We start from the raw sequence: 17,985 nt of genomic DNA on the forward strand, positions 1-17,985 counted from the left end.
GCAGTCTACATGGACGTTCCGACGTTTGTTTTGGAAATGTGCACAAATGGGTGCGTAATGTACGTTTAACTCACCGCTCTCTTGGCTGTGTAAACTCTTTTGTGGCGTGTTTTCAATTGCCGCGCATCATGCAAGCATGCTAGATGGCGTCTAGATGTAATGAAAGTGTCATACTGGCCATGTCAAGTGGTTGCCTCAATTTTGAAGTACTAAGTGTGAATTTAGATTGCTGCTTTTAATTCTTTCTTGACTGTTTCCCAAACCCCCTTTATTTTCATAGGGAGCCATTGTTCTGTAAAGTTGTGTTAAAAGTGCATCGCATCAACAAATTGCGTCACACACTGTGTTGTTTCTGGATTTTATTTGCATATTTATGTTCAATACCGATGCTATTGTGAACGCACTAGGTTCTACTGTTACGAAGCACGTCACGTGATTCCGCTGTTGCTTTTTCGGGATCGTCTGAAGCTAGTGGTTAAACTGAATGTTCAGTCTACCAGCCATTCCAGCATATTGTAGGTGCATCGTTTATTCACGCTTGACGAAACTCTGTTTGCACTTCAATTTGAATTCACATTTGTTAGAGAAAGTAATGTCACACAAAGAACGTGTTTAGCAGCATCTGGATCCCTAGTATAATGTCAGTATCAATCCATGAAGGAAAGCTTTAAGCACGCTTAAGCTTCGCCTTTAGGAGTGAAACGCCTTGGCGTTATCGGGCCCCGTTGAGGCAGATACCGACACCGGATATTGGCACGTGGTAGTGATGGTGAAGAAAGCAGCAAAACTGCGAATGGCTAAGCGATTGTTTTATTGCGCGAGTTTGTGCCCTCGAAAACAGGCTACACGCAAAGCACAACGATAGCTGCGAACGCAGTCGGTGATTGTGAAATATTTATCAGCGGGTCAAGCGCGTCAGCCTTTATACATGAGCCATCGAACGTTCCAGAGTAATTGCTGGGGCCCGCGTATCTTTCAGAAAGTTGCATGCACAGCATTGGCGCCGCGCATACATGAAATCAAATTACACAAGGTTCGGCGATATGAGACAGCGGATAGAGCCATCGATAACATCACAGAAACTTCCGATAAATGCAGGCGCGTCCTGCGCTGAGCGATAACAGTTGTTAGACGATGAAACGTGGTCATTCGATAAACAAGTACACGTGTCACTACCTCCGTAAGAAGCTAGTTGGTGCTGATTAGTGAGAAGGCCTTCTTTAAAGGTATGTTGTTTTGAAGCGAATACGAAGACAACCCTCGTTTAAATGCCCTAGGGATAAGGTCGGTGTTCCCTTCCAAACACTTGACGAGTCCTTTTAGCCCCAGGTCTGCTCGTTGGTGCTCAGCGAAGTCTTCCGCGTTTATTATTCCAGGGAAGGCGTCGTCATCATCGTCGTCTTGCGGCGGCGGGTCCATGGGGGTGCGTGATAGGCAGTCGGTATCAGAGTGTTTTTGTCCGTACTTGTAGATCACAGTGATGTCATATTCTTGCAGTCTGAGACTCCACAGCACCAGGCGTATTGAAGGGGCGGGTAAATTCGCTAGCTGACACAACGCGTGATGGTCGCTGACGACTTTGAATGACCTACCATATAGGTGAGGGCGGATTTTGCTGTAGCCCAAATGATAGCGGGGCATTCTTCTTCAGTTCTAGAATAATTGCCTTAAGCTAATGACAGCGACCGGCTATAGTAAGCCATCACCCGTTCAAGCCTCACTTTCCTCTGTACTAGGAAGGCACCGAGGCCTGGGCTACTGGCGTAGGTGTGGATTTCTGCATCGGCGTCCTCGTCGAAGTGGGAAGAACCGTTGGCGACTGCACGCGCCGTTTGAGTTCCTGAAATGCGTCGACCTGCGGCATTTCACCCTTGAACACGACATCAGATTTATTGAGATGTGTCAGCGCCTCAGTGATGCGTGAAAAGTCCTGGATAAAGCGCCTGTAGTAGGTACATATGCCAATGAATCTACGCACTGTCTTCTTGTCGACGGGCTGCGGGAACTTTGCGATTGCGGCTGTCTTCTGCGGGTCAGGGCGGACTCCAGATTTGCTGATGACGTGGCCTAAGAACAGAAGCTCATCGTAAGCGAAGCGGCACTTTTCCGGCTTCAGAGTGAGCCCTGATGACTTGATGGTCTCTAATCCTGTCGCAAGCCACCGAAGGTGATCATCAAAATTCCCGGCGAAGAAGACGACGCCATCGAAGTAGACAGGACAAGTCTGCCACTTCAATCCTGCGAACGCCGTGTCGATCACGCGCCGGAAGGTTGCCGGCGGCGAGCACAGACCGAAGGGCATAACCTTGAACTCGTAGAGGCCGCCTGGCGTGATGAAGGCGGTGATATATAAGGCGGCGCTGCCTACCGCAGCGCCATGAGAAGGCGCGCGCTTGGAGCCGCCCAAGGGGGAGGAACAAGAGGAGGGAATAAACGCAGAGGATGAGTAATGTCTCCATTCCTGTCGTACTGAGTAATATGCACGATATAACATAATTGGCGACGAGGATTTAACAACCCATGTGCTACCGGCTTGCCCTTCATCTGTGCTGTCGATTGCTGCATATCATCCTCTACGATGAGTATTTCGGCGCTACAACCGCCACCCCCATTCCTGTCATCACCCGGAGACCCAGTCATCCCATGGGAGCAATGGATTCAAGCGTTCAAGAACTACATGGTGGCGTCGGGCGCCTCCGACCTACCTGCCATGCGTCGGAAGGCGATTCTGCTCAACTGCTTGGGCTTGGAAGGACAACGCATCTTCCAGACTCTCACGTCGGAGGACGACCCGCGCTTTTTGGCTTCGAGCGCCACCGGAGGGACGTTGACGACTCCTGACCCAGATGAGTTCGGCTGCGCTGTTGCGACACTTGAAAGTCACTACAAGAGCTCTGTCAATGTCACCGCAGCGCGTCACCGTTTCCGTCGGCGTGCACAAGCCCCAGGTGAGACTGCGCTCGATTACATCACCGCGCTACGAGGTCTCGTAGGAGCGTGCAACTTCGGTGACTTGGCGGACGACATGATGCGCGACCAGCTTATAGAAAAACTACTAGCGAATACTTGCGTGAACGTCTTTTACTGGAAGAGTCTTTTACGCTTTCTCGAGCCCTTACCATTGCGAGACAGCGTGATCAGGCGGCTAGAGAAGCGAGAACTTGCACGACATGAAGCACAAGTGCATCACGTTAAAGACACAAACACGTCAAATATGAGAGAAAAGCACTGTGGCACGTGCACGTGCTATAAGACGCCAACTGAAAGTCGTCGAGCTCTGAAAGAGCAAGAATGTTATTGTTGTGGCTCTTTGGACCATCTGGAGAATAGCGCTCACTGCAAAGCTAAGACACATAAGTGTCGCAGATGTGGAAAGACTGGCCATGTGGAAAAAGTGTGCAAGTCTTCCGGAAAGTCTGAAAAGAAAATCCAGCATGTCACGGAAGGCGACGCAGATGCAGCTGATACGGACGATCACATAAGTGTTTGTCACATCTGGAGCCGTAAGAAGGAAATTTATGCAGTGTTGGAAATTGAAGGAATTCCCGTGTCGTTCCTGATTGACACTGGATCATCGGTTCCAACCCTAGCCGAAGAACATTACCGACGCCATTTCGATACTGCATTTCCTCTGACATCAACATCCGTCCAGCTCCTCGATTATTCTAAGTCAGCAATTCCTATAAAAGGATGTTTCATTGCTCCAGTTTCATTTCATGGCCGATGCACTTCTGTCCTTCTGTACGTTGTGTCGGGAGGAACAACAATTCTTGGTTTAGATGGTATCGCGGCTCTGGATATGAAGATTGAAGGGTCACCTCTCAGGTGTCTGCTAATGACGCAAGAAACGCCTGTGCTCCCTCATGAATTACGTTCCGAGTTCGAGCACTTGTTTGAAAAGCAGCTAGGAACTGTCAAAGGTTTCACTCACAAGGTCAGAGTTCGCGCATCTTTTCAACCAGTGGCCAGCAAACTGAGACGACTACCACTCGTCATTCCTGAGCAAGTCTCGGCAGAAGTACAAAAATGAGGAGATCAGGACATCATTGAGCGCGTCGATTCTTCAGAGTGGGTCTCGCCAATTGTCGTAGCCAGAAAAAAGGATGGCTCGATTCGCATGTGCGTAGAACTACGAGAGCCAAACAAAGCTATAGTAGTGGGCATTTTTCCCCTGCCACAAACTGAGGAACTTTTGAACAGCTTGGCTGGTGCACAGCGATTCTCCAAGCTAGATTTAGCTTCTGCATACCATCAGTTACCACTAAGTCCAGAGAGTCGTGATCTTACGACGTTTGTAACCCACGACGGACTATTTCGCTTTAAGAGGGTGTGCTTCGGACTGGCATCGGCACCGTCAGCGTTTCAGAAGATGATGCATATGATCCTCCAAGGATGCAAATGCGTCTTGTTTTACATTGACGACATAATCGTGTACGGACGCTCCATAGAGGATCACTTGGTCAATTTGCGCACTGTTTTGAAACGGCTCTCTGATGCTGGCCTCAGGCTCAAGTATAAATGTGTTTTTGACGTCACAGAGTTGACTTTCCTAGGCCATGTTGTCAGCGCCAAAGGGTTATTCCCACTGATGTCATCTATCGAGGCGATAACAAAGGCACCATCACCTACAAATATTAATGAACTTCGCTCGCTGCTGGGACTCGCAGGCTTCTACTCCAAGTTCATCCCGCATTTTTTTTATCTTGTGGAGCCAATGCGTGTTTTGCTTCGAGGAAACGCGCCTTTCGCTTGGACTGCGGCAGCCCGAACCGGCTTGGAGCAGCTGAAAACGTTGATAACATCTTGCGAAGTTCTTCACCTTTTTGATCCTCAGTTACCCGTGTACGTTACAACTGATGCCTCGGGATATGGATTAGGTGCTGTACTGCAGCAGGATAACGGAACAGCACCGCAAACTGTCGCGTTCGCCTCACGCACTCTTCAACCGCATGAACGGAAGTACTCGATCGGTGAACGTGAGGCCCTTGCCTGCGTCTGGGCCTGCGAGCACTGGCACGTTTACCTGTGGGGCCGACCTTTCATCTTGCGGACAGACCACGCTGCTTTGGTTACGCTCCTCTCAACGAAAGGCACAGGTCACCGTCCGTTAAGGATTGCGCGCTGGTCATCACGGTTGATGTGCTACAACTACATCATGGATGGAATACAGGAAGGGTAGCGAAAACGTCGTGGCTGACGCACTCTCCCGGCTGCCCGTGCAGAGTTTCATCCATGATGCACCCGAAGGAGAATTTATATGTCTCTTGTCCCCAGTAGTTACCATGCAAGAGCTTCAAGAAGCAAGTGCTAGCCATCAGACTATCTCTCAAGTTCAGCAGTTTAACACTACTTCTTGGCCTGACAAGAAATTATTGTCAAAAGAGCTGCTACCTTACTTTCACGTGCGATCTCAACTCTCTGTTGTTAGGGACATTCTTTGCCTGGTGACAGGATTGTCGTGCCTTCAGCTTTGACCCGCCGTCTTATGGATCTAGCTCATGAGTCACACCCAGGAATTAGTCGTACCAAAGCTCGTCTTAGGGAGTCATATTGGTGGCCGTGCATGGATAATCACATTGAAGAACTTGTACGCACGTGTGTAGCCTGCCAGTCATGTGACAAATCAGCACGTACAACTGGAGCCCCAATGCAACCCGTCACTCTTCCCGAGAAAGCCTGGGACAAAGTTGCTGTCGACATTGTGGGACCTTTCACGCAAGCTCCAGCTGACTGTCGATTTGCCATTACGCTTATTGATTATTAGAGCAAGTGGCCAGAGGTGACTTTCGTACGCGATGCGACCACGTCTACAGTGACCAAATCCCTACTTGAACTTTTCGCAAGAGAAGGATATCCACGTGGTATCGTATCCGATTATGGACCACAATTTTCTTCAGTGAATTTCGAAGATTTTCTCACAGAGCGCGGAATCACCCATTACTACTCTTCTGTGTATTACCCGCAAGCTAACGGTTTGGTGGAAAGCTTTAACAGGGTATTAAAGTCCTATATTCTATTAGCCCCGTGAGAACGTCGTGAGAGAAGAACAGCGATGTTTGATTACCTACAAACATATCGCTGTACGCCTCATGCGACTACTGGTGTTGCACCCACTATTCTTCTTCATGGACGCCAACCTCGCACCAGACTTGACATTGTGGGATTTCCTGACAAATGTTTCACCAATGACCCTTCATGGGCACTACAGCAGTTGAGAGAACGCATCAAGAATAAGCAAATGACTTCGAAGCGCTACACCGATCAAAAACGCGGTGCCAAGGAACCCAACTTCGCCGTGGGTGACTACGTGCGGGTTAAATTACCTGCAGTTCATGGGAAGTTATCTTCACAGTTTTCTGTGCCCAAGAAAATTATTGGAAAGCGCGGACCCGCCTCTTAAGCTCTTGGAAGATGGGCGGGTGTGGAATGCTTCCAAATTAGCGGCCGTTCACCCTGAAGCTATCAGCAGAATGAAATTAGGTACCACTGCTGTCATGAACTGGTCACCGGCATCCAATCACTCAACTAGTGCGGCTGTAAGCCATTCGTCACAACCTGGCACACCAAGCGCTGATAATTCACCCCTGAATCCTGAACCACCTGCTGCAGGGCGCCCGCAACAAGCTTCAGGTAATTTGCCAAGATGCGAAGAGCGCGTGAGTAGAAGCGCCCGCAACAAGAAGACACCAAAGAAGCTGCATGACTACATCAGGAAGTAACGGACAATTTTTTTTTTCACGAGGGGATATGTTATATAAGGCGTCGCTGCCTACCGCAGCGCCATGACAAGGCGCGTGCTTGGAGCGGCCCAAGGGGGAGGAAAAAGAGGAGGGAATAAACGCAGAGGATGAGTAATGTCTCCATTCCTGTCGTACTGAGTAATACGCACGATATAACAGGTGGTTCTTTCTCGATACCTCTTCTCGACTTCTATTTGCCAGTAGCCAGTCTTAAAATCCATTGACGAGAAGTATTTTGGGTTGCAGGGTCTATCCGCGCCATGGGGTATACGTCCTTCATCTTGATCTTGTTCAGTCGACGATAATCGACGCAGAAACATAGGGTTCCGTCCTTTTTCTTCCCCAAGACCACAGGCGATGCCCCCTGGCGTTTCGACGGCAAAGCCAAAACTGGGATAAGCGCACAATCTTTTCCTCTTGTTTTTCAGTCTTAAAGATAGAGATGCACATCCTTTAATGTTGGATTTATCGTTGAATTTTTTCAAAAAGTATGGGCATAGATATGTAAATAATTTTCTTCCTGTGCAGCAGTGCCTCTGCACGTTCCATCGTGCTTACGGTTTGAAGATGAAAAGAAATGCCGCTCGTGGTGTTAAGCTGCTCGAGCCGCGAGGCCTCGCAGAAGAAGAAGATCTATGCTCGCGTCCGGTCGCGCATTTGCTGAGCTCCGCACTGCTAGCGTTCTTTTCACTGACAGCCATGCACTACCTGCCACGTCTGCGCAAGATCGTCACCAGAAAGAAGAAGCTAAAGCCCCAGGTGAGCGCAGTTTGTGCTATCCGTCAGTCTGCACTTCTCAGAAGGCTCAGAAGGCTGCCCTTGATGTGCGGCAGCTCAGCTGAAATTTCCTCGTCGCTGACGATCGAAAGGTTTAGGCCCGCCGTGCCCGAAAGGTTTCTCGCACAACACTGCCTAGATAAAGACGTCGCGTGTTCCTGCAGAACTCAACGGATCTGCTGACAAATTTGTTGTGATCATAGGGTGCGCGTAACAAAATGTGTACCTTGTCGGCTAAAGGTTACGATTTACCCTTAACGATGTTCCCGCTTTCCGTTTCTAGGCTATTGGAAGGTAGAAATCTATTTCAAGAAATTATTTCGAATCTAAAGCCTAGTCCCGCAATTCTCAGTTCAGAAGAGAAGCCATTTGGCATCGAAACGTGTAGGGGAATGGAAAATGACAGCTACAGCGATGAGACGCATGAAGGCGGCAGCTGGGAACGCGCGCGGCTGTTACCATGGTTACCGAGATGGAGCAGCGCTCCGCCTGATCCCAGAGGCCATGTTCGTGCCATAGAGTTTCGAACCAAAATTACTTGAGGGAATCCGGCGCCACCATGAGAACGATGGTTAGTTGGTTAGTACATGGTTTTGTCTGATCTTCGTTTTGTATCTTGAGACGTTCTTGAGGCTTCATTTACTACGTTTTATATGCCTTTATTCGCCGACATTTCAACGCAATATATATTTCTGCGCGCTAGCGTAACTGGCCACCTCATCAAATCAGTGGTGTCTGTCTGAGGTTGCGAAGCAAGCGAACGAGGAAGGCGCCTGAACGTGAAGCGAATCGCGTGCGGGGGATAGTACGATGGAGCGTGTCCAGCGCGCGGCAAAGTACCGCCACCTAGAGGAATGTGTAGGTAACGTTGAGCAAAGTTGGGATGGAGAAACGAGGCGAAGCGTCGCGCAGGAGGAAAGTAGGTGGAGGTGGAGTTCCTACAGGTTTTCTTGTGATGCCCACGTACCGGGGTCGTCTACTCGTAACATCGTACTTGCGCGCTGTGGCTGTGTGTACGAGTGAAAGCGTCCGACGGTAAGCTGACGATGGCGGCTCAATCTCACGTGCGCATTGGGAGGAAGCGCGGTATCTCGTGGTGCGCATGGCACCATGGAACGGTGGGAGGGGAGGGAGGGGAGACGTTGTACTTCGGCCGTGCGTAGTCCACGGGCTTTATTTCGAAGCGATCTGCTTTGGGGGCACAGTCTAGGTGGGCCGACGGCTCGGACCTTAGTGTGTGCCGTGTTCTTACCGCTCAGTTTACGATGAAGTGACAGATATCACGAAGGTCACTTCGCTCACTGCTACTGCCGTGATTCCTCACGCCAGCGTTTTGACATCGAGTGTCCGCGGCCATCGAGTATGAATGTTCATGCTTGCCTGTGCGCGCTGACACCGTGCTGGGTAATTAAGATAGTAAGCGCATGTTCACAACGGTGAGTTTTACTCCAGCGGCGGTTGCGTATGGCGTGGTCGTGCGAGGCCTGTCTTGAAAACGATCTACGATGCGGACAGTGTATGTACCAAGGCGAGCGAGGGCGGATAGCGTCGTGTGCCGTATAGCTACCGAGTGCGCTGTAGCACTAAAGCTTCCCCTTCAGAGGAGGCTTTCTCACGGCCCCAACTCGGACACCGCCTATTAGAATACATGTAAAACTCAGAAACGCTTTTCTAAAATACGCCCCGGGCCAATATATTAAAATTTGCGGCATTTGAGAAAAAATGTCGAATTCTAGTGACTGTTGCAAGCGGAATTGCGATTTATGGTCTTAATTTCTTACTATGATTCTTATGTATTTGTGGGTGTAAATATGGAAGCCCGAAGCGTACAAATTTGTCCCTCTACTGCAAGAGCAGATATCGGCGCTCTGTAAATCACATCCATCGTAACATTCAAAGCGGGAAAATTTGATACATATAATTTGTCTGTCGCGTCCGGTCCTGTAGAACTGTGATGCGAACGAAAGACTGATGCCACTTCCATGTAGCCACGTGCCCAGAAATTGGTATGCGTGCCTAATCCTTCATTTAGGTGTGCTTTAGTGGCGCTCGCACCTCTGCTTCAGTGTTTTAGGTTAGCCGTAGGCGAACAGAACGCACGAACCGAACTCGCAAGCAACTGTTTTTCAATAGTTAGCCGGGAAAATATTATGCCATCTTGTTTGTGAGGTCATTAGTGACCTCATTACATCCGCTTTCTACTTCCCTGCTTCCAGGAACTTCGCCAAAGTCGTGCTCACCTGGCGGTTCTCTAAAATCTACGATTCTGTGCTTTAGTGTGCGGTAATCAGTTGTTTCTAATTACTTCTACTTGTTCCAGATACTTCAGTAACTCAACTTGTAACAAAACGCATGCTCTGATATCATATATATCATGAAATCCATGAATTTTGTGCTGTGCATTTTTTCGTATATTTTTCTAAATTATTCCGAATTTGGTCCCCGGCCGTTTCAGTGGTATCTAATTAATTTACGTTATTCCAGACACATCAATAACTCAAATTGTGCTTCGATATCATATCTTTAATCAAACCCGTGAATTTCGTACTGTGCTATCTTTATCTACTTTTTCCTCATTTATTCTGAATTTCCTACTCGGTCGCATCGACAGGTGAACCAGAACTGCTGTGCAAGAAACCAGAGTGTCATTCGATGCTCGTGCCACTAAAAAGGCCCGTGTTTATTAGGCAGCCAGGTTTTATTCCTGTTCCTTAGTGATGTCACAGGGCCGTCCACACCAGGGCTTGACCACAACAGAGATAACCGAAGACACTACAATGACTTACGGGAATTTCTTGAACGTTTTCGCAGGTTTTCCAACATTGCTGCTCAGAGTAGTGGTGCATTTGAGAACCATTTGAAATACACAAAATTTGTCAGCTTTAGATGTGCTATTAGATGTGATACAGAATTGCAATGTTGTTTTTGATTGTTGAGTTACAGAGCTGTAAACTTGATAGACTGGTTTTCGGGAAGTTTTCAATTGTCGCCAATTTTTATAAATCCGATGTTCTAAATAAAGAATCCGCTTCTAACAGTAATTAGATTTAAACATTTACTTTATTCTTAGAATTGTTTTACAGCCTACGGGTAAGCTTTAGCTTAGGGGCTCCTATGTAGATATATAGGAAAGGAGAAATCGTTTTTCTCGGCAACCACTGCACGATATTTGATTAAGCTTGTTGCATTTAAAAGAAAAAGTTTAAATTTTGCTTTATTCTTAAAATGGTGTTACAGCCTAAGGGTTAGCTTTAGCTTGGGGGCTCCTATGTAAATATATAGAAAAGGAGAAATCATGTTTCTTGGCAACTACTGCACCATATTTGATTATGCTTGTTGCTTTTAAACGAAAAATTCTGTAATCGGAACGAAAGGAAGAATCTCGGCAGGTCGTTTATGGACGTGGAACACTTGATTAACCATTGGTGATCCAAATTATTGCACAAATCCAATGCCTATGCTGGAAAGCGAATCTTTCGGGAAGGGGCTAATTAAATGCTGTAATACCAAATGCGATGTGAGTTGCGTTCATTCTGATCCCATCCACTGCCTAATCTGAGCAATGCTGATGCTTATATATAGCCAAAGTGAAAACCCTTATTGACTTCATACCATGATTATGCTTATGCAATGTACGGTTCATAAAGCTAAGCCGAAATGCAAACACCACTTCATGCAAGTGCGCATTGAGACGTTAACGCACTGGTGCCACGACGTGAAGACGAAGTTTGATGTTTGTTGAGGATAAAATTGTGAAACGAGGGATTTGCCGACAGATCTAAGACGCGAAATACAGTGGTATGGTGGAGAATTATTTGATGGTTCATTACTGCAACTGTGGCCTAACGAACACTGGCGGCCATACTTTCCCGCGCACGAGGTCTCGCGCACACGTGCTCTCGGTCACGTGTTACGTGACGTAACACAGGCACCTATAGTCTGAAAAAGTCACCTCGCTTTCACACCAGGGAAGTATGCTCACGACTGTGACCTAGGTATTACCGCGATAGCGTTAGGAGCCCCGTGTCGCAGGGAATCCGGTACCGGCGTCCCGCGTCCAGCGTCTAATTAAGTTGTTCCGAACCACGCATACCCAACCACGCAGGCTCTTCATGCAGAGCCGAGACGTTACTGAAGGAATTGAATTTCTCCAAGTAAAACGCGTGAGGAAAAGTCGTAAAGTACGACTTACTCCAAACCAACAGACGTGGACAGCGTCAGATTGTAATTTAAATATGCGAGAAAACATAATCCCGTTGCGCGGAAATTAAACTCAAATCCGTTTTCCAGTTTTTATCATTCAAAAAGCGGCGCGCCCGGTTCCTTGCAAGGGCATCCAGATGGCGCTCGCCTACGCGCATCTGCGGCCCATGCAAGGGCCAGCGCTTTTACCAGAAAAGTCGCCTTCGTGCATTGCTTTCGCTGCCAGCGTTTGCGGGTAAACATTATGGCTACATAAGCTGAAGCATGAGGAGCAGTCTGGGATCTTTGAATGGTATCACGTTCCACACTTAAAGGCGAAGCTTAAGCGCGCACCAAATTCTAGAGCGTAGACGGTTATGCCCGATGCCAAAGGTCCATCCCGCCGTCAGACACGTAATTGTTTAAGTTTCTAACTGCAGGCTATTTGAAAAGACAACAGCATCTGTAGAAACGGTCAGCCAAGTCTAGAGGGGGTTGAAAAAAGTGTTAAAAAAAACCTTGGCTCTAAAGTGATGTAACGGTGCCAATGCGGTGGTATAATGGTGACGACTATGCGTGGTCGTCATTGTCTCGGTTTCTGTCCGACGACGCAGCTGACGAGGCCGCCCCAGCCGCTGGACTTCTACACGGAGAGGACCAGAGCCTCGATGGCATCGTGTGCGGCGCCCATAGAGCCTTCGCGGCCCTTCGAACATGGACTGAGGCGCCAGATGATACGCGAGCGTGTGGCCGCCGCGGTAGTCGTGCCCGAGGAACTGCGCCACTGGGCCGATGACTTTCCGTGGCGCCGTGCGATGTACGCGGCCATCGCCGCGGCGGTCATCGTGGGCGTGTGCGCGGCGGCGCTGATCGTGGCCCAGAAGGTGGAGGTCGAACCGCGCATCTGCGACGAGGACTGCATGTTGTACACCAAGGTTCGTGTACAAAAAAAAAGTCTATGGGCACTTTGCTGAGCGAAGCTGCGTTAAGCGAAATACTATCTATGGATGCCCCTGTAGCTCTTGTTTGAACTGTTCTGCGGACGGACACCGCCGTGGACGTAAGCATGGGATGCAATCACAGCAATATGGCTGAAAGGTTTGTCGCCGATGTGCGCACACCCCCACGCGCATGTTCTCGCTCTCCCATGCGCCCAGTCGCACAGCGCTACTCGCGTGGCGGCTCCTCTCCTAGTTCCCCTCGCCGGTGATCACCGCTTTCCTGCGTTCACCACGGACTGCGCCCGGACATTCATGAGCCACTAAAGGCTTTCGCCTTAGCATGATCACCTTCGCGGAAATACGTGCGACGAAGGGTTTTATGCTGTAGCTGATTCCACATTGAGAGAAGCGCTAAGTCCACGGGCGACATTGCAGGCCTGCGAGCGCTTGTGTAGCCTTCAGACTTGTGCATGTTTTCACCGTAGTACGGGCGACTCCATTGCAATGTCTCAGGGGCTGTGGCACGCACTGAGCATGAGGATGAGGTCGCCCGGTCGCGGCGGTCTATTTCTATAAGAGGTAGAGTGTAACGAGGTTGACGTAGGCCGATGCTTCGTACGCGTCGTCAAGAATCCCTGTGATGGTCTTAATTTATTCGACACTATGCTGCTACGGTGTAAGGCATAGCCACTGCCTTGCAATGAAATGTCACCGAGCCTCATGAAAAATATTTGATTGACGCTGAAAGTTGCCAGGCGCCCCCAAAGTAATGTTGTACTGCCTTGGCTGCGCCAATTATTTAAAGGGTGTCGTAATAGCGGAAATATAGCAATAGGAAGTGTTCTGAGAGGCATTTTTGGAGAAGCGAGCTAGCACCACAGGCAGTTTCCCATTGCCTTGACCAACAGCCGTAATGGATGCATCTTCATAGAGATTACGTGATGTTCACGTCAGTGCCCCTGCCTACATGTTTCATCCTCTGTGTCCTACACTCTTATTGAAGTTCTTTGTAGTTACAACATAGTTTTCTCAGCATTCTATACCGTGGTAGTTCAGTTGGTAAGGGTAGATGTGATAGCGTTACCGACTAAGCAAAGTAGCCACTGTTGATAATGAAGCTCAGCTAACAATTCTAAATGCAGTTAGCACCGGAGGAAACAAAATTTGTAGCCTATTACTGATATATCTAATCCACTCACGAATTTCGCACCGGAACCTCGGCGTCGGTGTGATCTCACTGATTTCAAAAGTGGAGCTCGGCCGTTTTGATGCAGGGAATGAACTCGAAACGTGCTTAGTTCACTCTGTAGCTGTTTTACCATAAAAAAGCAGTTAATCTTTACTGAGAGTGAAATAATTATGCACGAGGAGATGCTGTCAAGACCCCCGACGTCCCAGCTAGCTGTTGTGGAACTTTTTTTATCGATCTTTCTCTCTTGGTGATAGCTGATGTTTCGGAAATCCGCGAGGGTGATATTTTATTACAGCTTCAGTTACACTCCTCTTTAGTGCCCCTTCATTATCGTTAGTTTCAGAATAACAAAACAAACAAAACGAAAAAAAAACCAAAACAAACCCAGATCAGTGCACTTCACACAATAGTTTCCCCTCAGTGCATTAGAAATTACCACGATCCCCGTATCCTTCGCGGCAGCGGTGTCTTCATGGAGCTTCTTTAATTATTGTTGCTGCCGCATGAAAGAGCCACCAACAATGTTTCGCAACGACGTCTTCTTTGCATAGGCAGTGTATAAAGCCGGTACATGCTTCTTCAGAACGGTTAGTGATATGCGCAAGTAATTATTATTGTACATGGGAATATCCACTTCAGTCATCGTAGTGAAAAAGTTGGTCCCCATGTGTGTTATCTACGACCAACTACGTTTCTAATTCGTATTCCAGTGTAGCCAGTCTTCGGATGCGATGTCTCGGCGCTGAACGCAGAGTATCAGAGGTATTGATTGCGATAGCAATTATACGAATGCCTCAGGCGCATTCACGCCGTCGCCACTGCCGCCGTCGTTGCGACGCAGTCCCACTCACGGCGCATGCGTGGCTCGCTCGCGGAGATTTCGAGAGTCTCCAAACACGTGGCGTGCGTTTGGCTGCAAAAACAAAGAAGCAAGCGAAGTGGACGTCCCGTCACCGCTACGCTCAGTCGCCGAGGTCGCAGAGCAAGGGCAGGGGTCTGGCTCACGCTCCAGGCTACTGTCAACTGGCAACGCACAGTCGATAGGCAAACTAGCGTTTCTGCTCATCTGCCGTGAGTGTGAGCGCTAAACTAACGATGTACCGCAGTCAGGCGGGCAACCTTGGTGTCACTTCGAGTGAGTGCACTTCGCCGTTAGTGGCACTCGCAGGCTGTGAAACGGAAAGGTTTAGTGACACTTGCTGTGGCGTGGACTGGCCACGGAATGTGTTCGAGGAACTCACTTCGTTGCATTGAAGTGTGTAGCCTGTATGGCAAGCCGTCAAGGATAAGTGAATAAATGCTCACAGGAGAGTCATCACCAATTCTAGGACCACTTTTACCGCGTAAGTGTATACCATTACACCCCCCCCCCCCCCGCCTTATGCATTTGTCGTGTTCGTGGGCAAAAACTCCCTTTCTTGGGCGATGCCGGAGGTACTGCCATCGTAGGCGAAAATTGAAGTGAGAAGTGCGAAAATTCATTCCAACCACATACAGTGCATGCCACATGTTGCGACAAAGACGATCATTAAACACGCCTGGTGTCAACATTATGGATCATAGGGCAGTCGCTAACATTGGGAGGCACAGAATGATTGGTAACCACATCCGCCTGTAACACTTGGTGAGACGTCAATGCCCATATAAATATAAACTAAAGTGCAGGTTTGTGACAGCACAGTCTGTAACGCAGAACGTGACGTCACTACATTACATATATGTAAACAGAGCCCGGCTAGTAAGGAATTGCATTTGTGTTCTGACCGTGCTGTGGGAAAGCCACGTATAGTGAGGATTGCTGACGAGCAGCGCGCATGCGATGAGTGGCGAAGAAAACAGAGCGAAATTGTGAACAGCGGCGTTGTGCCTGTGCCACGTATGAACATCTTGTCCAGGATGCTTAGTGCAAGCCTAGCATCTTAGGGGATTACATTACATTTGCCATTATCCTGCTTAGGGCAGGATAATGGCAAATGTAATGAAGTCGAAAACGCTGCCAAGCGACGAACCTACAATGGAATCAATCGTTTCGAGGGTGCAAATATAAAGAAACCCACCGTGGTTGCTCAGTGGCTATGGTGTTGGGCTGCTGAGCACGAGGTCGCGGGATCGAATCCCGGCCACGGCGGCCGCATTTCGATGGGGGCGAAATGCGAAAACACCCGTGTGCTTAGATTTAGGTGCACGTTAAAGAACCCCAGGTGGTCAAAATTTCCGGAGTCCTCCACTACGGCGTGCCTCATATCAGAAAGTGGTTTTGGCACGTAAAACCCGAAATATCATCATCAACCATAAAAAATTCTCAACGCCCGAATTTTGATTTAGTTTCTGTCTGGATTTCTGTCTGGATTTAGAAAACGACGGTCTACAGAATTAGCACTACTCCATCAAAAAGAGTTTATTTTATCGCAATTTGAAATTAGAAACATTGTCCTTGGTATTTATATTGATTTCACTAAAGCATTTGATTGCATCCTTCGCTCTGTTCTTCTTGATAAGCTTGAAACCTACTGTATTCGAGGGCACTGTGGAAGCCTTATAAAATCTTATCTTGATAATCGCTATCAATATGTTGAAATAAACAATAGCCGCTCAAATTTGAAGCATATCACCAGAGGCGTTCCTCAAGGTAGTATTCTTGGCCCGTTCCTGTTTATCATATATGTAAATGACTTAGTAAATATCTATAAAGATGCGAAATACGTAATGTACGCAGACGACGCCAGTATTTTTTTTTCGTCACCTGACTCTAGTAGCCTTGAGAATAAAGCTAACACTGCTCTGAAAACTCTTCATGTATGGTCAAAACAAAACTGTCTACAAATCAATATAAACAAAACAAAAGCAATAATCTTTAGGCCAAAATCTAAGCAAATAACCAGTTCCATCAACCTTGTTTATGACGATGTAAACCTAGAAATTGTAGATAGTTTTAAAATACTTGGCGTTATTTTCACACAAAATGTGCTTTGGGACATGCACATAGAATCGGTATTGGGCAAATTATCTCGTGTAGTTGGGATGATGGTGCGGCTGAGACCTCTTTTACCTTACAGAATCAAGGTTCTTATTTATAACACCCTATTTTTTTCTACACTTTATTATTGTCTGCTCGTGTGGGGTACCACATCACATACAAATCTAGAAAAGATACATATACTTCAGAAAAAATTTTTGCGAATACTGTTTAACCTGCCTTACAATGCCCACACATCAGACTTATTTCAGATAGCAAATGTAATACCCGTTTGTAACCTTTATAATTACAAGTTAAGTCAAGCTTTCAAACGGGAGGTAAAAGAGAACTTAAAGTTTCTTCACGAATTATCTAATCTCACCAGGAACACACATTCTTACATTACAAGGTGTACGGAGCAGTGGAAGGTGGTCACTCCGCGTGCCAATTATTCTACACAAAAGATATCATACACACTACCAACACTTTTAAATTTGTTTCTGAAATCAGGTCTTGACATTTATATAACTGGTGTACGAGCTTTACGTGAACATTTTGTCACTCAATATTTCTTAAATAATTGAAGAGCGTTTTTCAGATAAGTTGTGTTTTTGCGTTTATATTTGTGCATATTTCACATATAGTCAATTGTTATGTATATATATGCCTCCTGTGCAATCGCTGTTTGCCTTGTAAAGGAGGCTGCGGGCTCTAGTCAAGTCGCTTGCCCAAAGCGATTTTTACCCGCAGTCTCCTCCATCACTGATGGAAATAAAGAAGTTATTATTATTATTATTATTCGACTATGGTTCGAGGTTAAGTGCATTTCGCTATTCTCGACTCCACTCTTTGTAGGGACTCGAAGTAGTGGCGCAAGGCAAGTCGCAAGTTGTTAAACATCTTTGGCTAATAATTAGGTAAAGTGCAGGTGATGTGGTTTTGAGAGGAGTTTCAAGCCACGTCGCAATCGGCAATCATAGTAGGTATCGTTTACAACTTCGGATTGAAGGAAGTTTTTTTTTCTAATGCGTTCAAATGTTATGCGAATATTTTGGTAACTTCGAAGAGCCACCTTTTCACGTTCACGCTCCTTTCAGCGTTTCTCTTTCACGTTTCGCTACGCGAGACGAACGCAGCAATCACCAAACGCGAGTTTGTGACTGTAGCTCTCTCAGCGAGACTTGCTGAATTCGAAGT

General features: G+C 47.5%; 1 protein-coding gene across 1 annotated transcript in view; it reads left to right on the forward strand.

Moving 5' to 3' along the window:
* Positions 1 to 7,336: 7,336 nt before the first annotated feature.
* Positions 7,337 to 17,985, forward strand: part of LOC139049552 (neprilysin-1-like) — a 35,018-nt gene continuing 24,369 nt past the window's right edge. Inside the window, exons 1-2 of the mRNA XM_070525095.1 lie at positions 7,337 to 7,499; positions 12,314 to 12,634. Coding sequence (XP_070381196.1) covers positions 7,440 to 7,499; positions 12,314 to 12,634 — 381 coding nt within the window. The 5' untranslated portion in view covers positions 7,337 to 7,439. The remainder of the gene's footprint in view (positions 7,500 to 12,313; positions 12,635 to 17,985) is intronic.

The sequence above is a fragment of the Dermacentor albipictus genome, chromosome 9 (genome assembly GCF_038994185.2).
Source record: "Dermacentor albipictus isolate Rhodes 1998 colony chromosome 9, USDA_Dalb.pri_finalv2, whole genome shotgun sequence".
NCBI lineage: Eukaryota > Metazoa > Arthropoda > Arachnida > Ixodida > Ixodidae > Dermacentor > Dermacentor albipictus.